Source organism: Pygoscelis adeliae, unplaced genomic scaffold (genome assembly GCF_000699105.1).
Source record: "Pygoscelis adeliae isolate BGI_AS28 unplaced genomic scaffold, ASM69910v1 Scaffold57, whole genome shotgun sequence".
Taxonomy (NCBI): Eukaryota; Metazoa; Chordata; class Aves; order Sphenisciformes; family Spheniscidae; genus Pygoscelis; species Pygoscelis adeliae.
In genome coordinates this window covers 8,528,655-8,551,237 of record NW_008825615.1, presented here as the reverse complement: position 1 = coordinate 8,551,237, position 22,583 = coordinate 8,528,655, and the positions used below count along the sequence as shown (strand labels likewise).

Below are 22,583 nucleotides of genomic sequence, written 5' to 3'. Positions count from 1 at the left end.
TTTTAGGGAATCATTCATCTGACTGGTTTAGACGTTTGTATTAACATATGCCCTAGAAATGCTTGACATCTGTATTTGGGCAAATGACTTTCACCCTCTTTGCACAGATGCTTATAAAACAGGTATTTCTGATGAAGTGTTGTTCAAAAATAAGGTTATAATGAAATAATATAGTTTAAGTATTTAAAATTACTATTTTAATAATTTTACTTATTTTACTCGAGTATTTAAATACTTAACTATTTTCAAATACTTTGAATATTAAACACTACATTAAAAAAAACAGTAACACTTTAGGTATACTAGAACATCCATCAACTACATTATCACACTGTTAAGGTTTATAACTGCGTTTTACTGAAAAAACTGCTTAGAGTATGTTATTTTATGTTACAGAAAATTTGCACACTAAACTAGTTCGCCTGTTTGTTCCACAGTGACATCTTCTGGTAGGTCTGAACATGCTCTTCCAAAATTATTTCTTTCAGTTTGATTAGTCCTAAAATAGTGAGAACTAAGATCTCAGACTGCTGCCCATAAATGTGCGAGGACCCAATATATATTCCACAGCAGTTTTTCTATCTGATTTTTCCTCCTCTTCTGTTTACATTGGGAGGACCACAAAAACCATAATTTTGGGAAGTCTGTAGAGACTAGGAGTAGCGGATACAATTTCCTCCTGCAAAGTCATTGTGGAGTTGGCCCAAGTCGGTAGCACCTGAGTCACTAGCACCAGCTGGTAGTCATTCTGGTTCTGCAGAGCCTGTTTAACAGCATCCTGGCAAATGCCTCGGTCCTTCCATAAGTTAAGCTCTGATTAAACTTAATAAACTACTGTTGGTTTGGGTTTTTTTTCTTTCCTTAATACTGATTTATGTGGGCTTTGGAGCTTGCTGTCAACTAGCTTTATACCGGTGCTGTTATACTAAGAGCTGCCTGGAGCTGGTGATCAGATTTTCTTCAAAAGCACTGGAATTACTTAAACAATTACAAATGGGATTTATTGCAAACAAAAAAAAGCCTTCCTTTTCTCTTTGAGATAGTGGCAGAATTCTAAAGATCTGGTCTCCATATAACTCCAGTTACTTTAATAAAGTGATTGCTCGCATCTAAAGTCAAAAACACCTTGCTTGCCTCCTGGGAAACAGCTTTATGCTATTTTCCTGGCTTGAACCACAGACATCTACAAATTGGGCAATATTTCTGTTCCTATTTTATTTCCTATTACATGATTGATTAGGATCTTTAATTCATTTTTTAATTGCTTGGTTTAGAATGATAACCAGTCCAGTCTTTGCAATCAGTTGCTCTAAAATCTAGTTTTTTAACCAGTAAAATTGTCTCTAAGTCTGTTGTATGACAATCTTCTCCCTTTCTGGGGGAAAGCTTGGGGATTAGCTCTGACAAAACCATCTGTTTGGAAGGTAGATGTCTGTTTAGAAAAGCCAGCTGGGGAAGTGCAGAGGGATACTTAGGAACACCGATTCTAAGTGTGTATGCATAAACTCCTAACGTAATTTCTGAAGGAGAGCAGATACTTCTTGTGTGTGCATGTGTGTGTATCTGGTCACTGCTGAGAGTGGAAGTTGCATTTACAAGAAAGTATTGAATTTAATGTTTTCTTTTTACTTCAAAACATTTTCCATGACTATTAACAGATTATGTTATCAGTCAGATTAATTTCATGTAATACAGGAAACCGAATTCTGGGAGGTTGGGACAGGACTTTCAGCTTCTAGTGCAGGTTAGAGATTGGGGGTTTAATGTTTGTGGTTTGGGGTTGGTTTTTTTTTCTTAAGCACCTTGGAGCAATTTTTTTTCAGTTTTTCTTTTATTAAGAGAAAAAAGAGGAAAAAGTAGAAGCTGCAGAACATAAAACTTCATCCAAATGGTACTCTCTAAAAGTATACTGGGCAGTGTATCAGGAGGGAAAATTAACTCCCCTGCAAGTGCTTGTCTCTGAACAAAAGTTCATGTGGTCCTGGAAGTCTGATGTTTGCCAGTTAATGCCCAGGATTTTCCTAGTGCCATGTCTGTGCTCAGGGTGGACGCAGATGCTGGCCGCAGCTCTAAGTGAAGTGAAAGAGCTGAGGGAACTGAACTAGGTCTGGTGCCTGCTCCACCAGATACACTGCAAACTCTCAGGGTCTGTTTGGGAAGTCAGATAAGAGGAAGACCCAGAGCCTATTGAGGAAATGAAGGAGTAGGGGGCCAGGAAGTGGTTGGTAAATAAATGATTGACTAAGTAGACTAGCTACATATGTGGTTCTCTAAGTGGGATAGAAATTTTGTTTTAATTGATACAAACAAATCTATGTTTATGCCCAAGTTAATGCGCAAGCAGTTGCCAACAGCCACGGTACAGCGCATTCTCTTTTTTGTATGGCTTGTTACAACAAACAAGATACTGTCATACTGCATTGAATTGCATTTTTTTGATGCAGGTAATTGGGCAGTTGCAAAAATAAAAGCTCTAAAAATGCATCTAGATTGAATTAATATTTTTATGTAATATTGGAAATGTGAGAAATCTCATCTTGCAAAACCTTAACTTCGGGGTTTCTATATACTGCATTTTCAATACATTGAGTATGTTTTTATTTGTAGTAAATTGCTGTATAATTCACACTCTCTATTTCCACACTATGTATTTGATGATAAAAAAATATGCTCCTCTATGTTATAAAATACCATTTTAGTATTGTGTGGTTTATTGACTTCAGGCATACAATTAAGTCTTGAATACAGTGCTTGTTATTAGCATACATTTTGTTATTGTCTTTGTCATTTGCAGCTGAAATCTTTACAAACCAAAGGGTTTTTTTGCACAGTGGTTTACTGTGGGCTAGAGAGTATTCATGGGAAGTTTGAAACACATACTTCTCTGTATTTTGAGACTGCAGAGTATCTAATGGGTTTCTACTTCTGAAGGTAATTCTCAAACATATTCAGAAGTGTCCATCAAACAGTCATTTCCTTTCTTCTCATTGAAATTTCTCATAATATTTTTGTGTGTTATTGTTTCAGGTGAGCCTGACTTGGATGATTGATTTCTTGGTAATCAAGTTTTCAGCAGGCAGTTGAATCTAATATAATTCCCCTCAGTCATCTGGTGCACAAGTTAAAATTCTCATTTCAGTTTCTAGTCTTGTCTGTGGCATCCTCTTCCCTCCCACTCAGACTGAACATTTAAAAAAAAGTAACTGTCTATATAATACATACAAGTTAATAACATTGCTGTGTAGGAATGCTGGTGGATTTTCAAAAATTGTATGTAATATAAAATAAGCTCTAACTTTATTTGGATCTTGCAGGTGCGCAGATTTGCAGAAGCATTCTTTTGTCTTGAGCATCCTAGGCAAGCTGCTCTTGCCTATCAAGAACTACAGTGAGTAGCCTTTTGAAGTGCACAGTATGTAGCATGTAGTACCGTTATTCTATAGCTTATGTTGTGTAGAAGTACTGTCTTGCAAAAATACTTACATAACAAGTTCAAGAGAAACTTATGTTCTAAATATAGATTTGAAGTTTTTTAATTAAAGTTATATAAGAAGGTATTAAATAACTATTAAAGCTATTAAATTATTAGTAGAAAAGCTTCTACTAAAATGAATTAAACTACTGCTAATTTCTGTTAATGCAAAAATAAATAGTTCTATTTTTTTCATGTAGGACTGCTTCCTTTTTTTCCAGTGCTCAAAGTCATCTACAGATGTGTGCAGCTATCAAAAACACTTCCTTCTGCAGTTCTCTTCCACCCCTCCCTATTGAATGCAGTGAACTAGATGGAGATACGAACTCCTTGCCTATAATCTTTGAAGATCGATATTTAGATTCAATTACTGAAGGTAAATACACCTCACAGTGCAGTTTTCTTTGTGAAGAAATGAGCACAAATTATGTAAAACCTGAGTATTTTTCTTTACATTTCTTGCTGGCTTTAAAGGAGTATATTTATTTGCTAGGAAATGTTTCTTTAGTTTGAGTTTTGAGAATGTGTAAAGTTCTATAATTATTAGTGTTCTATAGCTTCAGTTACCTGCATAATCTTGTAAACAATCCTTTTTCTTACTTTTTTTCTTCCCCTCGCTTTTTTTGCTGAAAGATCTGGATGTACCCTGGTTGGTAGTTCAGAGTCTTCCAAGGTCAGAGTCCAATAAACTGGATAAATTTGAAGCTGAAGAAGGTTTTGTAGCTGGTTTTACTAGCCCGGAACTGAAAATAAGGCCTGCAGGTGCCTCCAACCTTTGGCATTCAGAAAGTGAAAAGACGCTAACAAAAACTTTGAAAGGCAAAAATGAAGATGCAAATAAATCCAAAGTTAAGGTTACTAAGCTCATGAAAACAATGAAACCTGAAAACACAAAAAAAGTCGTGAAACAGAACTCTAAGGACTCTGTGGTCTTAGTAGGCTACAAGTGTTTGAAAAGTGCAGCACTGGAAGATGCCTCTAGAAGCTCAGAAGGCAGGCCTTCATACAATGCTAACGAAGGGCTGGACCCTACATTAGGTGGATTTCCTTGTGATACAAAGACCTGCACCAGGCAAATAAGTCAAAGAGAACTTACATTTTTGCCATCTGGAACTGAGGAAAAGACTGCCAAGATTGAAGGTGTCCAACCAGGTCCGGGTAGCCCTGTGCACTGTGAAAATGTGGCTATTTTTGGTAGACTTACTATCCAGACAGGTTCTGGAACTATACAAGCAGATAGTGCTCTACAACCCAGACGTACACTTGAAGGTTGTCACGGAGGTCAACCAGCTTCCTCGGGAGTCAGGACAATTGAGGTCAAACCAAGTAATAAGAATCCCTACGAAGGGGAGAAAGTAACTGTTCACATTGGGTCATGGGCTGAGTTTCCGCAAGATGGAGTGCAAGGAGAGAATTTGCAGACACCCAATATTCAGTCTTCAGAATCTGGAAATAAATTGAATTCAGAAGAACAGGAGCCAGTGCTTGAAAAGGAAGATGTCCACGAAAGAAACTTCCGACATACCAGTGACATCTTGACAAAAATGAAAAGTAATCAGCCTACTCTTTCTACAAAAGAAAGTCAACTTTCTGCAAGTGGAGACATGACTAAATTACCAGATGTTAGTGTGACATATGCCTCTTCTAGGTTTTCAGATTCAGGTGTAGAAAGTGAACCAAGTTCTTTTGCAACTCACCCCAACCCTGATCAGGTTTTTGAAAATGTTCAAGGGCAAAGTGCATACAATGGTGAGAGAGTGTTTCCTCAGCTTTTACTGAAACCGGACTGTGCTATAAAAAACGCAATAGAAAGCCATTGCACTGAGAGTACCAGCGCTGTAAGTGAAATACAGTCATCTCTGACATCCATAAATTCTCTGCCTTCAGATGATGATGAGCTGTCACCTGATGAGAATTCAAAGATATCTATTGTACCTGAATGCCAGCTAAGTGACAGTAAAACGGTGTTGGATCTTGGAGCAATTGACTTGCCAAAATGTGATGACAGTAAAAAATCAAACACCAATTTGCAGCAACAGTGTGTTGTATTTTCAGGGCACTTGGATAACAAAACTCTGTCTATACATTCCTCGCTCTCAGGAACAAAAGATCTTTTACACTTAGCTGTTTCAGATGAGGATACGTCTACTGATGTGAAAAGTTACAGCCCACAGGCAGACCTTGGCACAACCTGCAAGGACTCTCAGGACCTTGAAAGGCATCTTAACACTACAGAAGAAACAGTTAAATTGCATTTGGAAATTACTTGTATGGGTGAGCCATCTGTGGTTTCAGATTCTTCATTTGTAAATGCAGTGTATGAGGTTGAAAAAACAAATGAAGGAAAACATAACGAGCCTTTGGAACTAAAGGAGACAACTGAAGAACTGTCAGTAGCTAAAAGTGAAACTGGTACAGATAATCCTTCTCCAACCAGTAGTACTGACATGGTAAAGCAAGGGCTTGTCGAAAACTATTTTGGCTCTCGAAGCAGCACAGATATTTCAGATATTTGGCCTATGGACAACAGCAATCCTGTTAGCCCTCAAAAGGAAACATATGAAAAACAAATTATTTGCTCTTCCCAACAAGACGAGGAAGAAGAGGAGGATCAAGAAATGATTGAAAACGGGTATTATGAAGAAACAGACTATAGTGTATTAGATGGAGCTTCCAGTGCTGACCAGGATCATGGCTCAGCAGAAGAGAGAGCCCTGAGATCTGAAAGGATTGATAGTGGGCATCTGCGAGACGGAATGACTGTGCCTCCTGTCTGTACTCCTGGTTGTCTGTCTTTTCCTTCTTCTCTGAGAGACTCTCCTTGCAATGTTATCTGTTCTTCAAGGAATAAATATGATGCAATTACACAACAGCCAGGCAGCACATCCTACAGCTCGGCTTCATCTGTTTCCTGGTATGAAAGCTCCCCAAAACCTCAAATGTTAGCGTAAGTGATTGTTTTAAAACAAAGTTTTTTACTTTTAGAAATTATGTTAATATAGCGTAGAAGGGGAAAAGAAGTGTAGTTAGGCTCCAGAGTGCCCCCAGGACTGTGGCTTGTGGATTCTGCACACGCAAGTAACATCATGTTTTATATGAAAGTGTGTTAGCACTGAATTTCTTCTATCAGTTACCTTGTAATTTCACGCGGTTTGTGAATTTTCACAAACTTCAAGCAAAACACGATTTTTTTTTGTTTCTCTAATATGTTCCTTTTTAAAAAAAATAATCATTTGGCTGAAAAGTGATGTCGTAATGGCTACCAAGCATAAAAATGGTGTTTCATGAAACGGAAGCTGTTAAAATAGCAAGCATAGGAAAATACGCTTTGAGTTTAAAAACATAAACCCAAAAACATTCTGTAACCGGTTGTCCATCTAATTAGTTAAGTGAAGCAAATGTGCAATGCTAGCCAAGGTGATGGCCTTATTTTTCAATCCTAACTTCAGATGTCCAAAATGTGACACCTCAGAGACCGTAGTGCTCTAAATTACACTGCAATTTGGATACCAGGAAAGCCAAATTTAGAGGAACATCAGGGATCCCAGATTGCACCTCCTCTTGCTGTAAACAGAGGAGTTTCCCTGATAACCTCCTGTTGCTAACTGAACATGGGAAGCAGCAGCTTAATGTGTTGTATTGGAAGTAAAACGTTGCTATCAGAAAGAAGAAAGCTTAGAAGGGAGGTAGAAACAAGGAGAATGCTAAGCAGGCAGAAGAGATAAAAGACCAGATGGTTTGTGGTAAGCAGCTGAGAACAGGGGGAAGAATTGAGCAGTGGTGGAGGAAAACAGGTTAGAAGTGGACAGAAAAATAACTTCTGAAATACTGGAGAGTGGGTACTGGCGTGGAATGGGAGGGGTGAAAAGCAGAGACTATTTAGGGTGTTCTGTAGCAATAAAAGAAAGAGGCAACTCAGAGTAAAATCAAGGACTTGGCCTTGGGGAGGGCAGAGTCTCCCGGAGCGTAGGATAACTGGGAGTTCAGAGGGCACGATCTGCTCCATAGACAACCAGCCTTGGTGCATTCAGTTCAAAAACATGCCTTGAGTACAAACTAAGTAACCTCTGCTGCAGAGTGGTTAAAACCAACTGCCTGCAGTGGTTTCTGTTCAGGCTGACTTCATCTCTTGCTGGGTAGTGAGGAATGAGCTAAAGATGAAGCTGGAAAAATGGAGAACAAAAAGTAGAATAGGAGGAAAACAGTGAGCAGGTGGAAGAGGACAGGATACAGCGTGACACCGTGAGGGATCGCACAGAACAGACAGATTAAGGAGGGAAAGAAGCACAAGGAAACAAGGTTGAAGTGCTGCAGGGAAACTGATACGCAATTAATTACGTAGCAAGGTCATACACAAAAAAATAAGGGAAGGGGAAGAAAGGGAGGAACACGGGGAACTCCTGGCATGTGGGGGGCTTAGATATTAGAAACCATATAGTGTATGCCTTCATATAATATCTAAACCATCAGAGGTCTGAATCTGGCTTCTTCTGAAGCAAGTATCAGTTATTCAGCATACCAGAGGGACTTTCTGGTGAGCAATTACAGCGCTGGCTCCAGCTCTCTGCTGACCTAGGAAATAGGTTTTAAGTTTGGCAAGAATTATCAAAAGTCACTGGAAATCTTTACCTTGACTTCTGCTTGGTTATAATTCCTATAATTTTGTTACTGCATTTAAACAAAGCTGTTGCTTGCTTAAGACCAGACCTAACCCAGAATCTTCAGTGGTTTCAGAAATACTTCAGAGTTTGCAGAGATGTTCAAAGGAGAAGAGAGTAGAAATTGGGGTATGGATTTTGTTACAGAGGAAAAAGGGCTGTAGGAAACAGCAATAAAAAATATTTTGAGGAACTGGCTTGTTTTGTGAAGGTAGTTTGATAAATGTATTTTCCTTCGTATCGATTACATAGAAGACAAAGTAAAAAGACAGCAGAAAACTGTATCCTAGGAGACCCTACGATTGTAGGGTAGACAATAGGCATTTACTAGGCAATAGTAAATGGTTTTTTATCATAAATACGGTTTTGTTCCAGTTTCCTACAGGCTAAAGAAGAACTGAAGCAACTTAAACTTCCTGGATTTATGTATAGTGATGTTTTCAAACTGGCTTCTTCAATACCTTATTTCAGTATGGAAGAGGATGACTGTTCAGAAGAAGGAATACATCTTATAGTCTGCGTCCATGGCCTAGATGGTACGCTGGGAAATGTGATACTGAATGAGATAGCAGTTCAGATTACCAGTCAGGTTTAGCTTTTGTCATTTGAACTCTGAACTGAATGCTTCTGAAATAGGTTCACTGGAGGGAAATGAGAATCTGATATTGTACTGCTACATTTGACAGTGTGTTCCACAGAATCATTTAAATTAAGAATTTTATGCAACATTTGTCTTTAGTAAAACTTTCATGCACATAAACCCATTTTATGCCATAGTTCACATTAGATACATCTTCCGGTTTTTTATGTCATATAGGTGTTTGTCCATATCATGGTAATAGACTGGAGTTGCTAACAAAACAGTTTTGTTTAGAATTTGTAATGTTACATTGTCAAGGAAAATAAAATATATGTATCTTGTTAGGAAAAAAATAGTATATGTAAAATGCAGTCCAGTGTTCATAAGGTTTTAAAAGGCTAGATTACTGAATCACAGAATGGTTAAGGTTGGAAGGGATTCCTAGAGATTGTCTGGTCCAATTCCCTTGCTCAAAGCAGGGTCACCTACAGCAGGTTTCCCAGGACCCAACCCAGTTGGGTTTTTGAGTATTTCCAAGAACAGAGAATCTACTGTAGTAGAAACTAGAAAATCTCTTGCTAATTGAAAGAAGGATTGGAAAGTTTAAATAGCTTGAATATATTCACCTGCTTTTAGTTCAAAGCATATGTGCATGTTAAGAAATTATATCCCCTCTAGTTAAGGTATTAATAGCTTTCTGCCATCAACGTTTTTGTCTTTTTTTGAGAAGCTTCTTAAATTACCAGTGTAAGGAAACATTAGAGGGCAGTAGATAGAATATTGGACTGGACCGACACTGCACAGCCTTCTTGTTCATTTTTCAAATTCCTAAGTTAAAAAAAAAATTAAAATAATAACTTTTCTTTCTTCCTCTGGGCAGAAAGCATCCTTTGTTAAGCACTTTTGAAATAGAACTCAGAAGTATTTCTTCTTACTAGTGCAGATGTTCAAGTGCTACTGCCTGCCTAGAACTGACATAAAAGTTAACTTGGCCAAAAAACCTCTTGTTAAAAAACCAAGTCTTTGAAGCCTTAGAAAAATCCATATAGTTAGAATTTCCTTATGAAATGGTGAGTTCATACAAGTTCTTTCCTGTTAATAACAGGTTTAAATAAAAATCTTGTTCTCTAATTAAGGTAGAAAGGGTACTCTTTCTTCAAAAGCATACATGATCATTGATGTAGAGAAATCTTCAGGATGCTAGTTAAGCTACCATTTCTTGTCTTGGGTACCAGTCTAAATGTATCTTTATCTCCTCACAGCCCACTCTGCCTTTTTATTCTATGAAAATGTTTACGACTTGCCCTTACTCCTTGCTCCTTCACTGAATTCTTTAAGCTAGCTCTGAGTTCTTTAATTGTCTTTTATCAAAGTTAATTAGGTTTTCAAGAACGTAATGGTCACAGTGCTATGTATCTGTTGGATGCTAAGACAAAATCAAACATGGCTTCCTAAATCCTTGCTTTTTTAAAACAGTGTCTGCATTGAATGTCATTTTTATAGACCATTTTGTCACTGCATTTGGCATTGCAGTCTATCTTCCCGAGTCTTAGTGAATTTTAATTAGGGCTGAGAATATCATTAGCTGTTTTAAATATAAAGTTGTGCCGTAGGTTCATTTCAGTATTCTAAGTGCTTTTATTGCAAGTTAACTTCGCAGTATCTAACTCTTGATTGTTTTTCCTTTTAAGGTAACAGCGCAGATCTAAGATTAGTGAAGACTTACATTGAGCTAGGGCTGCCTGGAGGGAGAATAGATTTTCTTATGTCCGAAAGGAATCAGGTATTTGCCAAGAAAAAAAGAATTTTTCTAAAGCAATAAACAGCGTACGTCTTCAGACATGTTTATTTAATGGCACTATCGTGTTGCAGTTTACCACATTCTGTATATTTTATTGTATTCTCACGGAATCCATGATTTGATCTGTGGCTTGCGTTAAAGTAATTACAAAACCTAGTATGATATTGAAGGTAAATATATAAGGAATAACATTTGTTGCTGCCATTTTGTTGTGTGTACTGATATCTCCTAAGTTCTCAGCATAATCAGTTAGGATTGTAGATAAAACACCCTCACTATTAATGGTAAAAATGGTGATAGTGAAAACTGGTGTGGCAAGAAGGGAGATGTGTTATTTCACAGGATCTGAGAAATACAAAATAACCTGTATCTTGTTCTTTTGTCAGTGTACTGTAAGATCCGCATCATGACACTGAACCGATATCAAATTACCTCTTGTGTTAAACTTGTGAATTTTGTTATTTTCAGATGAAGTAAACTTGACAAAGCACAGAAGACCAATTTTTACTTTTTTTGTGTGTGTTACATATTGTATTAGACATACTTCAGGGATGAATTAGAACAAAGAGTCTCTTACAATGGTTCAAACGAGAGTGCAGTAGCGTTTTTCTGGCAATAGCTGCTGGGATGCTTTGCGAAACAGGCTGGACAGGCACCGAGCCACGCTTTCTCTTCTGTAGCCCTGTAGCTTTTGGCAGTCAGCAGTTCCGAAACTTTCTGATTTGGGAATTCCATTGAGACCACTGAGCCTAGTAGCTACTGAATTTTCTCCTTAATGTTGGCTGATTCTTTTTGAATGTTTTTACTTTCAGTTTCCACAGCATACAGTTGAGACTAATTCTATGGTTTGTATACATTACTAATTCAGTTGCAAATAAGGAAACTTAAACAAATCCCCCTACAGCTTGTTTTGGAAAAAAAAAAAGTCAATAATCATTCCCCATTTTCTGCTTCAGTTAATTAAGTATTTTATAAACAAGTATAATTTCTCCCTCAAGGAGGCAACTGAAGAGACTTAGTCCGTTAAGTATTTCTCAGGATCACATGTGAGACAGTTTGTGGTCATCCATTATATCCTTCCCTGCCCACTTTGAAACTTCTTGTCATTTCAAATAGGATGATCAGAACTAGACAGGGCATTTAGGATGCTTGTGCACTACGGACTTACAAAATACTATATTGATATTTTCTGTTCTTTCCTTGCTTTCCTAACGTAGCTGGTTATATAGAACGCAGATGTATAGATTATTGTTTGTATATATGTTTAAGGCTGTTTTTCCCTGTGTAACATTGTTTTGCATTTCTTGCCATTTTATCACCCAGGCATGCAGTACTATAAGATTCTTCTGAAATTCTGGTCCCTTCTAGATTTGACTATCCTGGGTATTTGGTTTTGTCTCCAAACTCTGACATCTCATCTCCTTCTTCCCTTTCCCAGATAGTTTATCAATATGTTGAACACTACAGATTTTAGCACAGATCCTTTGGAACTTGTGTTGAAAAGTTTTAGGCAGCCTTTGCCTACCTCTTTTTTGATTTCTTACTGCTAATCATTGTAGAGAATCAGCTACGAACTGGGAATAAGGCTTTAAGGACTTTTTGTTTTGTTTTGAGTAAACAGTACTAATGTAGACTCCTCCTGCTGTTGCGGTAATTGTCTCATTTCTATTTCATGGGCAGTGTGATCTAGTTCTGAATACGCAGTTTGGTCGTCTGTTTCACTACAGATAAGACTATGCGTAGGGGAAGGCTTAGAAGTAAGGCTGGCTGTGTAATGTTAAGATTTGTTTTGGTGTATTAGAAGAAAGTAGACTTACAGTAAAATGTGTATCACTATTCCATGTTACAAGAAAAAAACCTTGAAAAAATGATAATAACTAGCTGTAGTGTTTGTATTCAAAGTTAATATGGATGCTTTTATTTGTGTGCTGTTGATCAAAACACGGGGGAATAACAATTCAGACTGAATGCAGAATGTATATTGCTGCATTAGAAAATACAGTTATTATTTTTTATTTCTTTTATTTTACAGAATGATACCTTTGCTGATTTTGATTCCATGACAGATCGCCTTTTAGATGAAATTATACAGTATATACAAATTTATAATCTAACCCTTTCAAAAATCAGGTAATATCTGTTCTATACTATTTATAGAAATAAACTTAAAACTAGAGCCCTGTGTTGTTCTGAACTGTGTTGCTCAGGACCAGGCCAAAAGAGATGGGAGAGAGAAATTCAGGAAGGGGGAGGAGTAGGGGAAAGGAGGACAAAGGAGAGAGAGGGAATTCCCAGCTGAAAGAAGACTGAACAATGTTGTAAGCTCACCTAGTCCTGTTGGTCGTTTTAGGGCAGAGTTAAGCATTACATTTAAGGAACTGCTGTCCTGTGCTTCCTCAGATCCTGCATGGTAGGGTTCTGCAGACAAACAGGTAATATATTGAGAAAGTCAAAGGAAACTGTAATAGCGCTATGTCAAGATAAAGTTAGCTTTCTTCTGATTTTATAGTCTCTTCAACAACCATGACGTAGCAGACTGTCTACATTGTCATTTCTACAGGAAAATTCCATCTTACCTGTGACGTTGAAGGGCAGCTGCATGAAAAAAAAAAAATCATCATTTTGATGCTTTCTGATTGTTTCATCTGCTAAAAAGCATGTTTTACATCTTAATAGAAGGCTCATCCCCGTCTATGCATTCCTGTTTCCTTTTTCAGTTACTTACGGGGAATACCTGTTCCGTTTATTTTCTCAAAGTAGGGTACACCGTTTGGGCAGACTACTTTACTAACTCAGCTGTGTTGCTGGAGTTAGCTCATCAACAGATGAAAGGAGCAAATTCAAGCCTGACTTCATCCATTTGTTTAGGCATCCTCAAATTATACATCTCGAAGGTTTTTTGACTTGCTAGTTACATGCATTTCCTACAAATTTCTGCATACTCATGTGTTTGGTAGGCCTTATTTAGCTAGAGAAAACATCTAATATGTTTAAATATAATCTCACTTTTTCAACAAATCTTTCTATTTGAGATAGGCAAGATTTGACATGGTTAATTTTGTCTAAATTGGTGATTTAAACAAAAAAAAAAAGCACCGTGTGATTGTATTTGTGTTACACAGACTGCATGTTTGCACCCTCGGTACGGGAGAGGAGAGCTCTGTAACCCACCAGCACACGCTGACATCTCCTCTCTCATGCTGTGGTCTGAAGGCTGTAATGAGCAAACCCACCCAGTTACCTTCTCGTTGTTCATACCTGAGAATTGAATTCTCGTTTGCTTTTCATTTGCTTCTCTCATAAGACTTTCAATTTGTAAATTTTTTTTTTTCAGTTTTACTTATTACTTGTCACGTGAAAGAGAAAAGAAATTATCAATTTTTATTTTAGTTTCCTTTTCAAGGTGTATGCTTGTGTTTGGCCCTGCCGAAGCAGAAGTCTCCATCTCTCAACTTTAGCTTTTCTTATGAGAAAGTTAAACCTATCAGTAAATCCTGCAGCTGTTTCCTGGTAGCTACATGAGAGAGCTTTCAGAAAGAGATGTGCTTATATTCAAGTCCTTGAAGGGATGACCCAGAAAGCCCAGGGAAGTACTACTGAGAAATCCTCTGTTCAAGTAGCCGATGCGTTCCTACCTCATTTTGGCTGTCCCACTGTAAAGAAGGCAGACTTTGTGCTAGTTAGCCATGCCCTCCTGAATGATGCTAATTTCTCCTCATAAAATCTCCCTGTCTACTAAAGGAAGTGTTCTCTGTACAAGTGGTGCTCAGTAGCTGAGTCAAATTAGAAATCAGTCTCCAGACCTATAATGATTTTATATGGCAAAAAAGCCAAGCATTGTGTGTCAAAAATACCTGTTCAGTCCCTCTTTTACAATCAAAGTCTTGTTAACGGGCAAATGGGAACACACTTCATATGCAGAGCTAAGAATTTATTGTTAGTCCAATTAGCGTTTCAATAATCTCATAGAAATGCAGCAAAAAATTACTATTAGTCTAGTTACAGTACTACTAAAATTCATAGTCCAAATTAATGCAGAAAAGTCCCATTATTAATACGGCTAAAGTTGTTACACAGCAACTTTCTAGTATCTTTTCTCAGGTGGTAGGCTCCCCTTCCAGCAGCTGTCTGGGTCCTAAGATTGGTGGTTTCTGTCTTCCTTAAGCAGTGGGACATCAGCATCCTGGGGCTTCAGTGTAAGGAGAATGATGTTTGGGGGGGGAGGGGAGGGGGGTGCCTGCCTCCTTGGCCTTGGGTCTGCCTGGATTTATTTTCATGCTTTCGTATTTTCAGTCTGCCCACACGCCCTTTCTTTTGTTTCCCATTTACTCTTTTTTTTTTTTTTTACTGGTATCAGTCACTTGCTCTAAGCAAGCCCATTCTTTTTACCCGGTCCTTCCCCCACTTTTTTTTGGAAGCTCTTCTCTTTTTTTTTTTTTTTTGCCTCCTGTTCTCTGTTATCCGTAACACTGGCTTTCTCTCCTGAGTTGTAAGATTGTGCTTCTGCAGTGACCGTTAATAGACCATTGGGGACCTCTGGCATATGGTACCTGTGTCTGCACTCTTCCGCACCACACTTCATTCTAGTGACACACGGTTCAAGCCACACAGAGTAACTACTTGTTATTAGTAGAAACTATAGTGAAACTAAAGCAATTTTAGGCCTGACTTGTTACTTCACTGCCAGACAATTGTTGTCACAGCTAAAACAAACTAAAATCAGCTCAGGCCAAGACAAGTCAAGAGAAGTTCTGAGATTCTGCTCTGTTGGGTCAATGCAAAGCCTCATGCCTTCAAGTAATGGCAAAATCCTATTTATTGTGCTACGTTCTTATACTGAGATAAGAAAAGGCACTCCCTGTACCATCAGAACCCAGAGCCATAATAGAGTGTCGACTTCAGTGAACCAACATTTTTGGTACTGTCAAAGCTAATACCAGTTATTGCACCAGTACACTACCCAATTACACTACCCACTTGACCCCCTCTGAACAAAATCTTTGTGCTCACTACAAGTGTGTAGCAAGCATGAACTGGAAGTCTGATTCAAACCAACAGCAATTTGTCTTATAAAACAACTGTTTGGTAAAGAATCACAGAATACTTTAGGTTGAGGGGACCTCTAGAGGTCATCTTGGACCAGTTACCCACTCATACCAGTGCCACCTTCACAGTTAGTGCAGCTTTGAAGCAAGTCAAATTGCTCAGTCATACCCATTCAAGTTTTGAGTATCTATGAGGATGGAAGCCTTCCCAGGTCATCACAGAGCTAGGAAATAAACCACATGCTCTTATAGTGTAGTTTCAGAAACCGTTTTCCCCATGTCAGGTCTTACATAAATTTCTGATGACCTCTATTGGACTTCCACCTCAGTTGGATTATTCAGCTTGTCATCCCCTTCCCTAATTAATGTTGGCTCACAAAAAAAGAAAGCAATTTTTAATGCTGTGCAGATATTAAAACATCTGTTCATTGTTTCAGCACCTTTTTGATTATGGCTTTTGATGGATTTTTTTTTTTTCCTTCCATGAGTTTTTATAGTTGGACAGGATTTTTCATTTGTTAGCACAGAATAATGAGGTTTTACTGTGTCTAATTTTCCAGTATGATCTGAATTGGTAGACTTGTGCCATAAAGCGCTTATGAATACTACAGTATAATTCTATTACTTCAGTGTGTTAATGATATCTTGTATTCAAAAGATGGTAATATTGCCACCTACTGTTCAGAAATGCATTGGTTTTTCAGAGCATCCCACAGTTGCAGGTATCTGAAACAATGAGTAGGATGGGTTACGTTTTTGTCTTACGCTTTCAGAACCCCTTTTGAAGGGTTTTCCTCCCTTTTCCTTCTTGTTTTGAGCAAATCCTTAAACCTTTCTCTATTAGAAAATAATATTAAAGGCTTATTACGTGTCCACCTAAACATCTGAGCTTGAACACAATATATTACTGTAACCTTTGTTATTTTTCTAAGTCTTTACAAATTAAGAACAAGTGTTTATTCTGTGAGGTTCATTCACATCACTAATTGTGAGCACCTTTTTTTCCTCAAATGGATCTTTCATGTTTCTGAAGTTTTGGTTCAGGTATACCCATATTCCTGAGGATGATAGGATTGATTGATGGATCACTGCTTTTTCTAGTGACAAAATTGTCCTTTGTTATGGTACAGTATAAGAGTTTCTCATCCTTTTACGACGTTTAATAAATAGGGGATGAACTGTTAGAGAACTGTCAAGAGAACATCTCTGCTAATGTTCAGATCTTCTTTAGAAAATAATCTCTTCTACTCGAGCAGCTGTGTGATGCAGATCATCTTCAGGATAAACTCACTCAATTTCTGTGGACGTTTCCTTGTTCCTAAAGAATTTACGGTTTTGTTTTTCTTGTATGGACTTTACGATGTACTCTGAGAGAATGGTTTTAAATTCTAGTATTCAAGAGAGTCATCAGCTCAGTATTTTGTTCTGCAAATGCACTGGTGTTGTGCTGACAGCACAGAGGATACATATCTTTCATTTCTAAATTAGTTAGGCAAATATAGCAAGCTGCAGCAAAGAATTTCTGATATTGCAGCAATTTTGAAAATCTAGTAGTAAAAGCGAATGGGAAGAATATACGTATGTGCTTAAACTGTGTATTGGTAAGGAACAAATAGCCTATTCTGTCACAGAAATGTATAATTATATCAGAGTTTAGGAGTTCAGGGGTGGCCCTACCATTCTATAACCTAGTGTTTGAATTTTTTCACTTAGCTTTAAATTGGAATTTTCAGAGTCAATAATTCTTGCTTGGGAAGCAATTAAACAGTCAAATAATTTTTTAGCACTGTATTTTACACAGATGTTACTGGTAGCTTTGTTTTAGCTATTTTTGTTGATGAATGTAGTGATACAGAGCAAATAGGAAGGGTGATCTTACGGGTGTAGTGTTGTGGCACATACATGATCCAGCCACGATAGTTCTACTGTATATTTTTGGGTGGTCGTCTGTTCTCTCTGTGTCCTGAGATGACATTTGTAAAACAGGAAGGCGCTTTTTCCTTCTAATTTTGTGAGTCTTGTCTCTACCATATCCTTTTTAAGTCAGTGCCTAGGATGGTGTGGTCCTTACCTCAGCAGGGATCTGTAAGCATAACTGCATAATAACTAGAACTGCTTTATTTTGTAGTGTCACTTCTAAAGAAGTGCTTTATACAGACTTATGGGTACAACAGTAGACACCTCAGACTAAGTAATAATTATTCTTAGATACATGCAGGTGAAGACTCCCATCCATCTTTCCCTGAACTCACTTAACTAGGGAAACAACTAAGTGTAATATTCTCCTGGCAGACAGATATTCTTCAATTGCCTCGCTCAAGCTGATAATCACTTATTTTGGTCCAACTGCTAAGCAGATTTGAGATGTTGCTTCTATTTTAAAATAATCAGATTCCGTCAAGTAATGGGTTTCCCCCTTATAGGAGTACTTTTGGGATCCTTCTCCACGAGGTTGTTTCAGTAACTCTCATGCATTTATCATATTGAATGCCATCACACGCCAAAGTAATGATTTATTCAGTCATGCACAGCTCATAAAATATTTTCTGAATACTTGGTGCTAGGGGAAATACAGCCAGAAATAATCTTGGTTTGGGGTGGGAGATGCTGATGGAAAGATAGTTTGTTTTCACTAGCTTTTCAAAAACGATGTATAAAATAATTCTGGAGGAGCTCAGAACATGTTTGTAACGAGTTTGTGCAGCTTGGGAGATATGGACAAGCTATGTTTTCTGTGTGACCTAAAATACAGGCTTCTGAATGGAAACTTTTCATTAATTTTTTCCTATGCTCTTTCAGCATTTTATGACACCAGTTTTATTTTTCTCTGTTTAAAAGAAAAGAGGATTGCCATCAGATTCTATGTTATACTGTTTTTTCTTTTTAAACAGCTTTATTGGACACTCACTGGGTAATTTAATAATCCGTTCAGTGCTCACAAGACCTCGATTTAAATATTACCTCAACAAACTTCATACCTTCCTGTCTCTGTCTGGACCACATCTTGGTACCCTCTACAACAGCAGTGCTCTTGTTAATACAGGTAAAGTATTATTTTCAGTAGTATAAGTTTAGGGGAGATTTTGTCTTTGAAATGCACTTAGTTTCATGTGGGGTGCGCGTTTCTGCATTACTTTGATTAAGAGAAAGTGCACATTTCACTGTCGTAAGAAGAGAGAAGGGTTATAAAAATAAAGTATCAATAGAAGGATGTGCAAGAGATGGTTGACATAAACGTTTTCCTGTATGTTTGATTCAGGTTTTCTATTACACCATAAAGAAACTCCAGGTTTAATGTGTTGAGCTCAATTTATTATAAACTGAATTTTAATACACTTAATCTGCAAAACAGGTAGGTAAGATGCATTGAAATAATTCTGAACTACTAGTAGTGTCTTTTCTCTCAAAAATGTCTTACAGTAAACCTTACAACCTGCAGTGTGTTTCTGCAGATGTGTTTGTACCTTATGAATGTCTGTTTTCTCTAAAGATTAAATGTAGCTCCAGGAGAACTTGTAGAAACTGCTGACTTTTGAAATAAATGTTAGAAAACATTTTCAGGTAGCATCAAATTTTTAAATGAAAACTTGTTTCTGAGATTACTACCTACCTTGGAGAGCCCAAACCCAAAATGAGTAACGCTTATTTTCACTAAATATAAACATGCTTATCGAACTCTTTAAAAAAACTCTAAAAGTCATTAATTACTTAGTTTAGTGCCAGTTTATTTATTGATTGTTTTATTATTTTGTTTCATACAAAAATGAGGAGGAAAAACTTTTAATTCACGTATTGAGCTTAAGAAAAGTGGACAGGAATTGCTGGCTAACTGGAGTTCCTGTTGGAGTTTAAAGAAGCGGGGAGAACATGTGAGCTCTTTGAATTTGGTTGAAATGGTACCGTTTATAGCCCTCAGTACGCTACCAGTGAGGTTCACTTCAGGATTAAGACATCTACAGTATAATTCGCTATGGGCGCCTACTGCATTGGTGGGCATTTAACCTAGTATATCTGTGGACAGTTTCTTTCACATATTTTAATCTGTAACTGAATCTCACCCAAATCACCCAAAAGTGTTAGCATTACTTTGCTTTTAGAAATTGCAGTTTTCCAGGATACAAAGAGGCAGGGCTTTTTGCTTGTTTATATAATCACCAGCAAATGGCTTTCAGTTAACTAAGGTTAAAGCTGTCAAAGTATAATCTGGAATATATTAACTGAAAAAATAAGGATTTCTGGAGTATTTCATCTCCTTTATAGTTGAAGACTGTACAAAATGTCCTTTCCATATAATAATCTTCCTCTACATTTCAAACTCCTTAAGATTTTGGAAAATACCAAGATAATAATAAGTAATGGGTATTGAAGTCTAAATTACTAAATTGTATGTATACATTAACGACCTTCAATAAATTCCTTCAGTAAAAGATCACGATTTCCTTGAGGGTTGAAACAACACATTCTTGAGGCTGTAAGGGCTTGGTTGCTTGCTTTTCTTTTGCTTGGCAAGGGACAGAAGATTTTCTGAAAGGCCAGTTAGCCAGCTGGCTTTGCTTATGGACTAATAAAGAGGGTACAGCATCATAGAAAATACAATACTATGATTTTCCTCCCAGAAGATTCTGCTTCCTTTGTTCAAGTTACATTTAATGAATTCAGTGGTTCTATAAAGTTATTTTTAGAAATCTGAGAAATAACGCTTGTTGTTTAGGGCTATGTATTTCAGCATCAGAATGTTCCAATATTCTGTAAATTATTGAAATAGAGTTTGTATATTGCCTTATGGCTAACTTATTAATGTATTTTCACATTTTGTAAGTATAGTTATTTTCTTCTAGAAAGGCATGTACATTAGTGGAAATAAGGGTCTTCATGCTTTATTTTATATAGACAGGAAAGAATAATGAACAAAAATTTTAAATGTTTCTGGGCTTGACAATGCTGACATGAAAAATAAAGCTAACATCTGAGGAGCTAAATATATGGACTTTACATACTTTTACTTAATATTTAATTAGTTTTCATATTTTATTGTGGATTTATACTCATGCTGTACCCAACAATGCAGGACTGTGGTTTATGCAGAAGTGGAAGAAGTCTGGTTCTTTATTGCAATTGACATGTCGAGACCATTCAGATCCACGACAAACATTCTTATACAAACTTAGTAAAAAAGCAGGTAAGCTTTCCTAATACTTATTATCTTTTAAAGGCCACTGTACATCAATGTGAATAGGAAACCTACAGGAACATTTTCCAACAAGCTCCTGTTTCAGTTTATGTAAGAGTTACTTTGGCTTTAGTCCCATATTCTTCAAGTAAAATAAACAAGAAACCATTTTCATTGCAGAGGTGGACCATTGGTTTGATACTTTCCTTGCTAACTAATGAGCAGAAGTTCTGAGTGCAGCCACTATGCTGGGTGTGTGTGTGTGTGTATATATGTATATGTATGTATATAAAATCAGCTTCCTCTTGAGCCACTGAAGCTAGTGATTTCAGTGTGATAAGTCAAGTACATATACACTCATTTAGGATTACCTGTTTCTGTATCTGTTTTTCTTATCTATTCTATAAATGTAAAATTCTGCTTTAAAGTTTTGCTAACCTGTCTTTTATTTCCTCATTAAGATGGTCAGGGAAAACAAAAACTCATTTTGATAAAGAAAGGAGACGTTGTACTTAGCATAATAGCTAAAAGACAAATTAAATTATTCATACTATATCATTCATGCGATTTTCTCCGGTTTGAATATTCTTATTTCAGCTGTTGGCTGAGAGCCAGTTTTGGCAGTGAAGAATATTCCAGTTGGGGGGTAGTTTCTATTCAGCACTATAAAGTTATTGAGGATTCATCTGACAGGTATTTCTAAGTGTGTGTCAGGCAAGCAATTGTGGAGCCAGAGATGCTCATGGTGTTTTGTGAAAAACCTGGGCACATTTCTCCATCAAAATATTTGTAGGGTGTCACAGCTGAAATTTTGTTGAGAACAAAGCAGTACAAAGATACAGGAACGAAAAGACTGATATCTAGCTCTTGAGATGTTAGAATATAAAACTTACAGGGCTTGGAAGAAGCAGAAAAGAATAAGGAGCAGGAAGAAAAATCATGGATAAGATAGAATGTTGATCAAAAACTCATTTTAGAAAAACTTGGGATTTTTTTTTTCCCTTCTGTTCAAAATCTACTCTCACAAAGTGATTTTGTTGCTGATAAGGTGATATTTATAGCTGAACTGGTATTTAAAGGTGAACTGCGAAGTTAAAAATTGTTGGAACAACTGGACCACCATCAACTGAAGTGCTCTCAATGTAGCTTTGCAGTCTTTTGAAAATAAATGTTCAATCCTAAACAGAAGTTACGAGCTTCTGAGAAGTTACACAGCGGATGCTGGGTAAGACTGTGGGACCTGTGTTATAGAGATAATCAGATCAATTAATTGGTTCGCTTTAAAGAATGTGGTATTCCTTGTTTTTATGTGTATATATCTCAACATGACTAGAGACACTGTTATTTGAGTATTGTTGTCTATTCAAGAAATATGACATATTTTCTTATGACAGGCTTTCTATGTGACAGGCTTTTTGAAAGACCTGGATAGCATTGTCTTAAGAGTCGTTTGTTTGGGGTTTTTGTTGGGTTTCTTTGTTTTGTTTTGTTTTTTATTTATTTATTCCCCATAAATGGTAGAAGGAGCCTAAAAGTCTTAGGGCTCAGTTTCCTTTTTTCTACCTTCTTCCTGAAGAGGTGGAAAGAGCTGTATCTTGGGCCACAGCCTCATACACCATCTTGCTCCAGGTCCTTCAGTGAGCTTGGTGTGAAGGAGAAAGAAAAGTTGGGGGAGAAGGAGAAAGAGATGTGACAGTTTGGTAATTTTATTTAAGGAGAAAAGAAAACAAGCTTTACACTTCCCTAAAAGAGAAAGAAGAAAGTTTTCCTTTGAGGGTTGAGTTAATATACTGTACGTACACTGTAGGTGTTGGCACCTTTAACTCTTGATATCTGTACAAGGTATGCTTCTGTCCT

The 22,583-nt window shown here is 37.1% G+C and overlaps 1 protein-coding gene across 3 annotated transcripts in view; it reads left to right on the top strand.

The window, feature by feature from the left end:
- FAM135A (family with sequence similarity 135, member A) overlaps positions 1-22,583 on the top strand; it is a 79,068-nt gene that overhangs the window by 45,256 nt on the left and 11,229 nt on the right. For 2 of the 3 annotated variants that reach the window (XM_009333157.1, XM_009333159.1), the window contains 8 exons: positions 3,315-3,388; positions 3,694-3,848; positions 4,106-6,419; positions 8,506-8,666; positions 10,402-10,493; positions 12,544-12,641; positions 18,448-18,599; positions 20,625-20,735. In XM_009333157.1, the coding sequence (XP_009331432.1) occupies positions 3,315-3,388; positions 3,694-3,848; positions 4,106-6,419; positions 8,506-8,666; positions 10,402-10,493; positions 12,544-12,641; positions 18,448-18,599; positions 20,625-20,735 (3,157 nt within the window). The remainder of the gene's footprint in view (positions 1-3,314; positions 3,389-3,693; positions 3,849-4,105; positions 6,420-8,505; positions 8,667-10,401; positions 10,494-12,543; positions 12,642-18,447; positions 18,600-20,624; positions 20,736-22,583) is intronic. The other variant, XM_009333158.1, reaches the window with a different exon arrangement.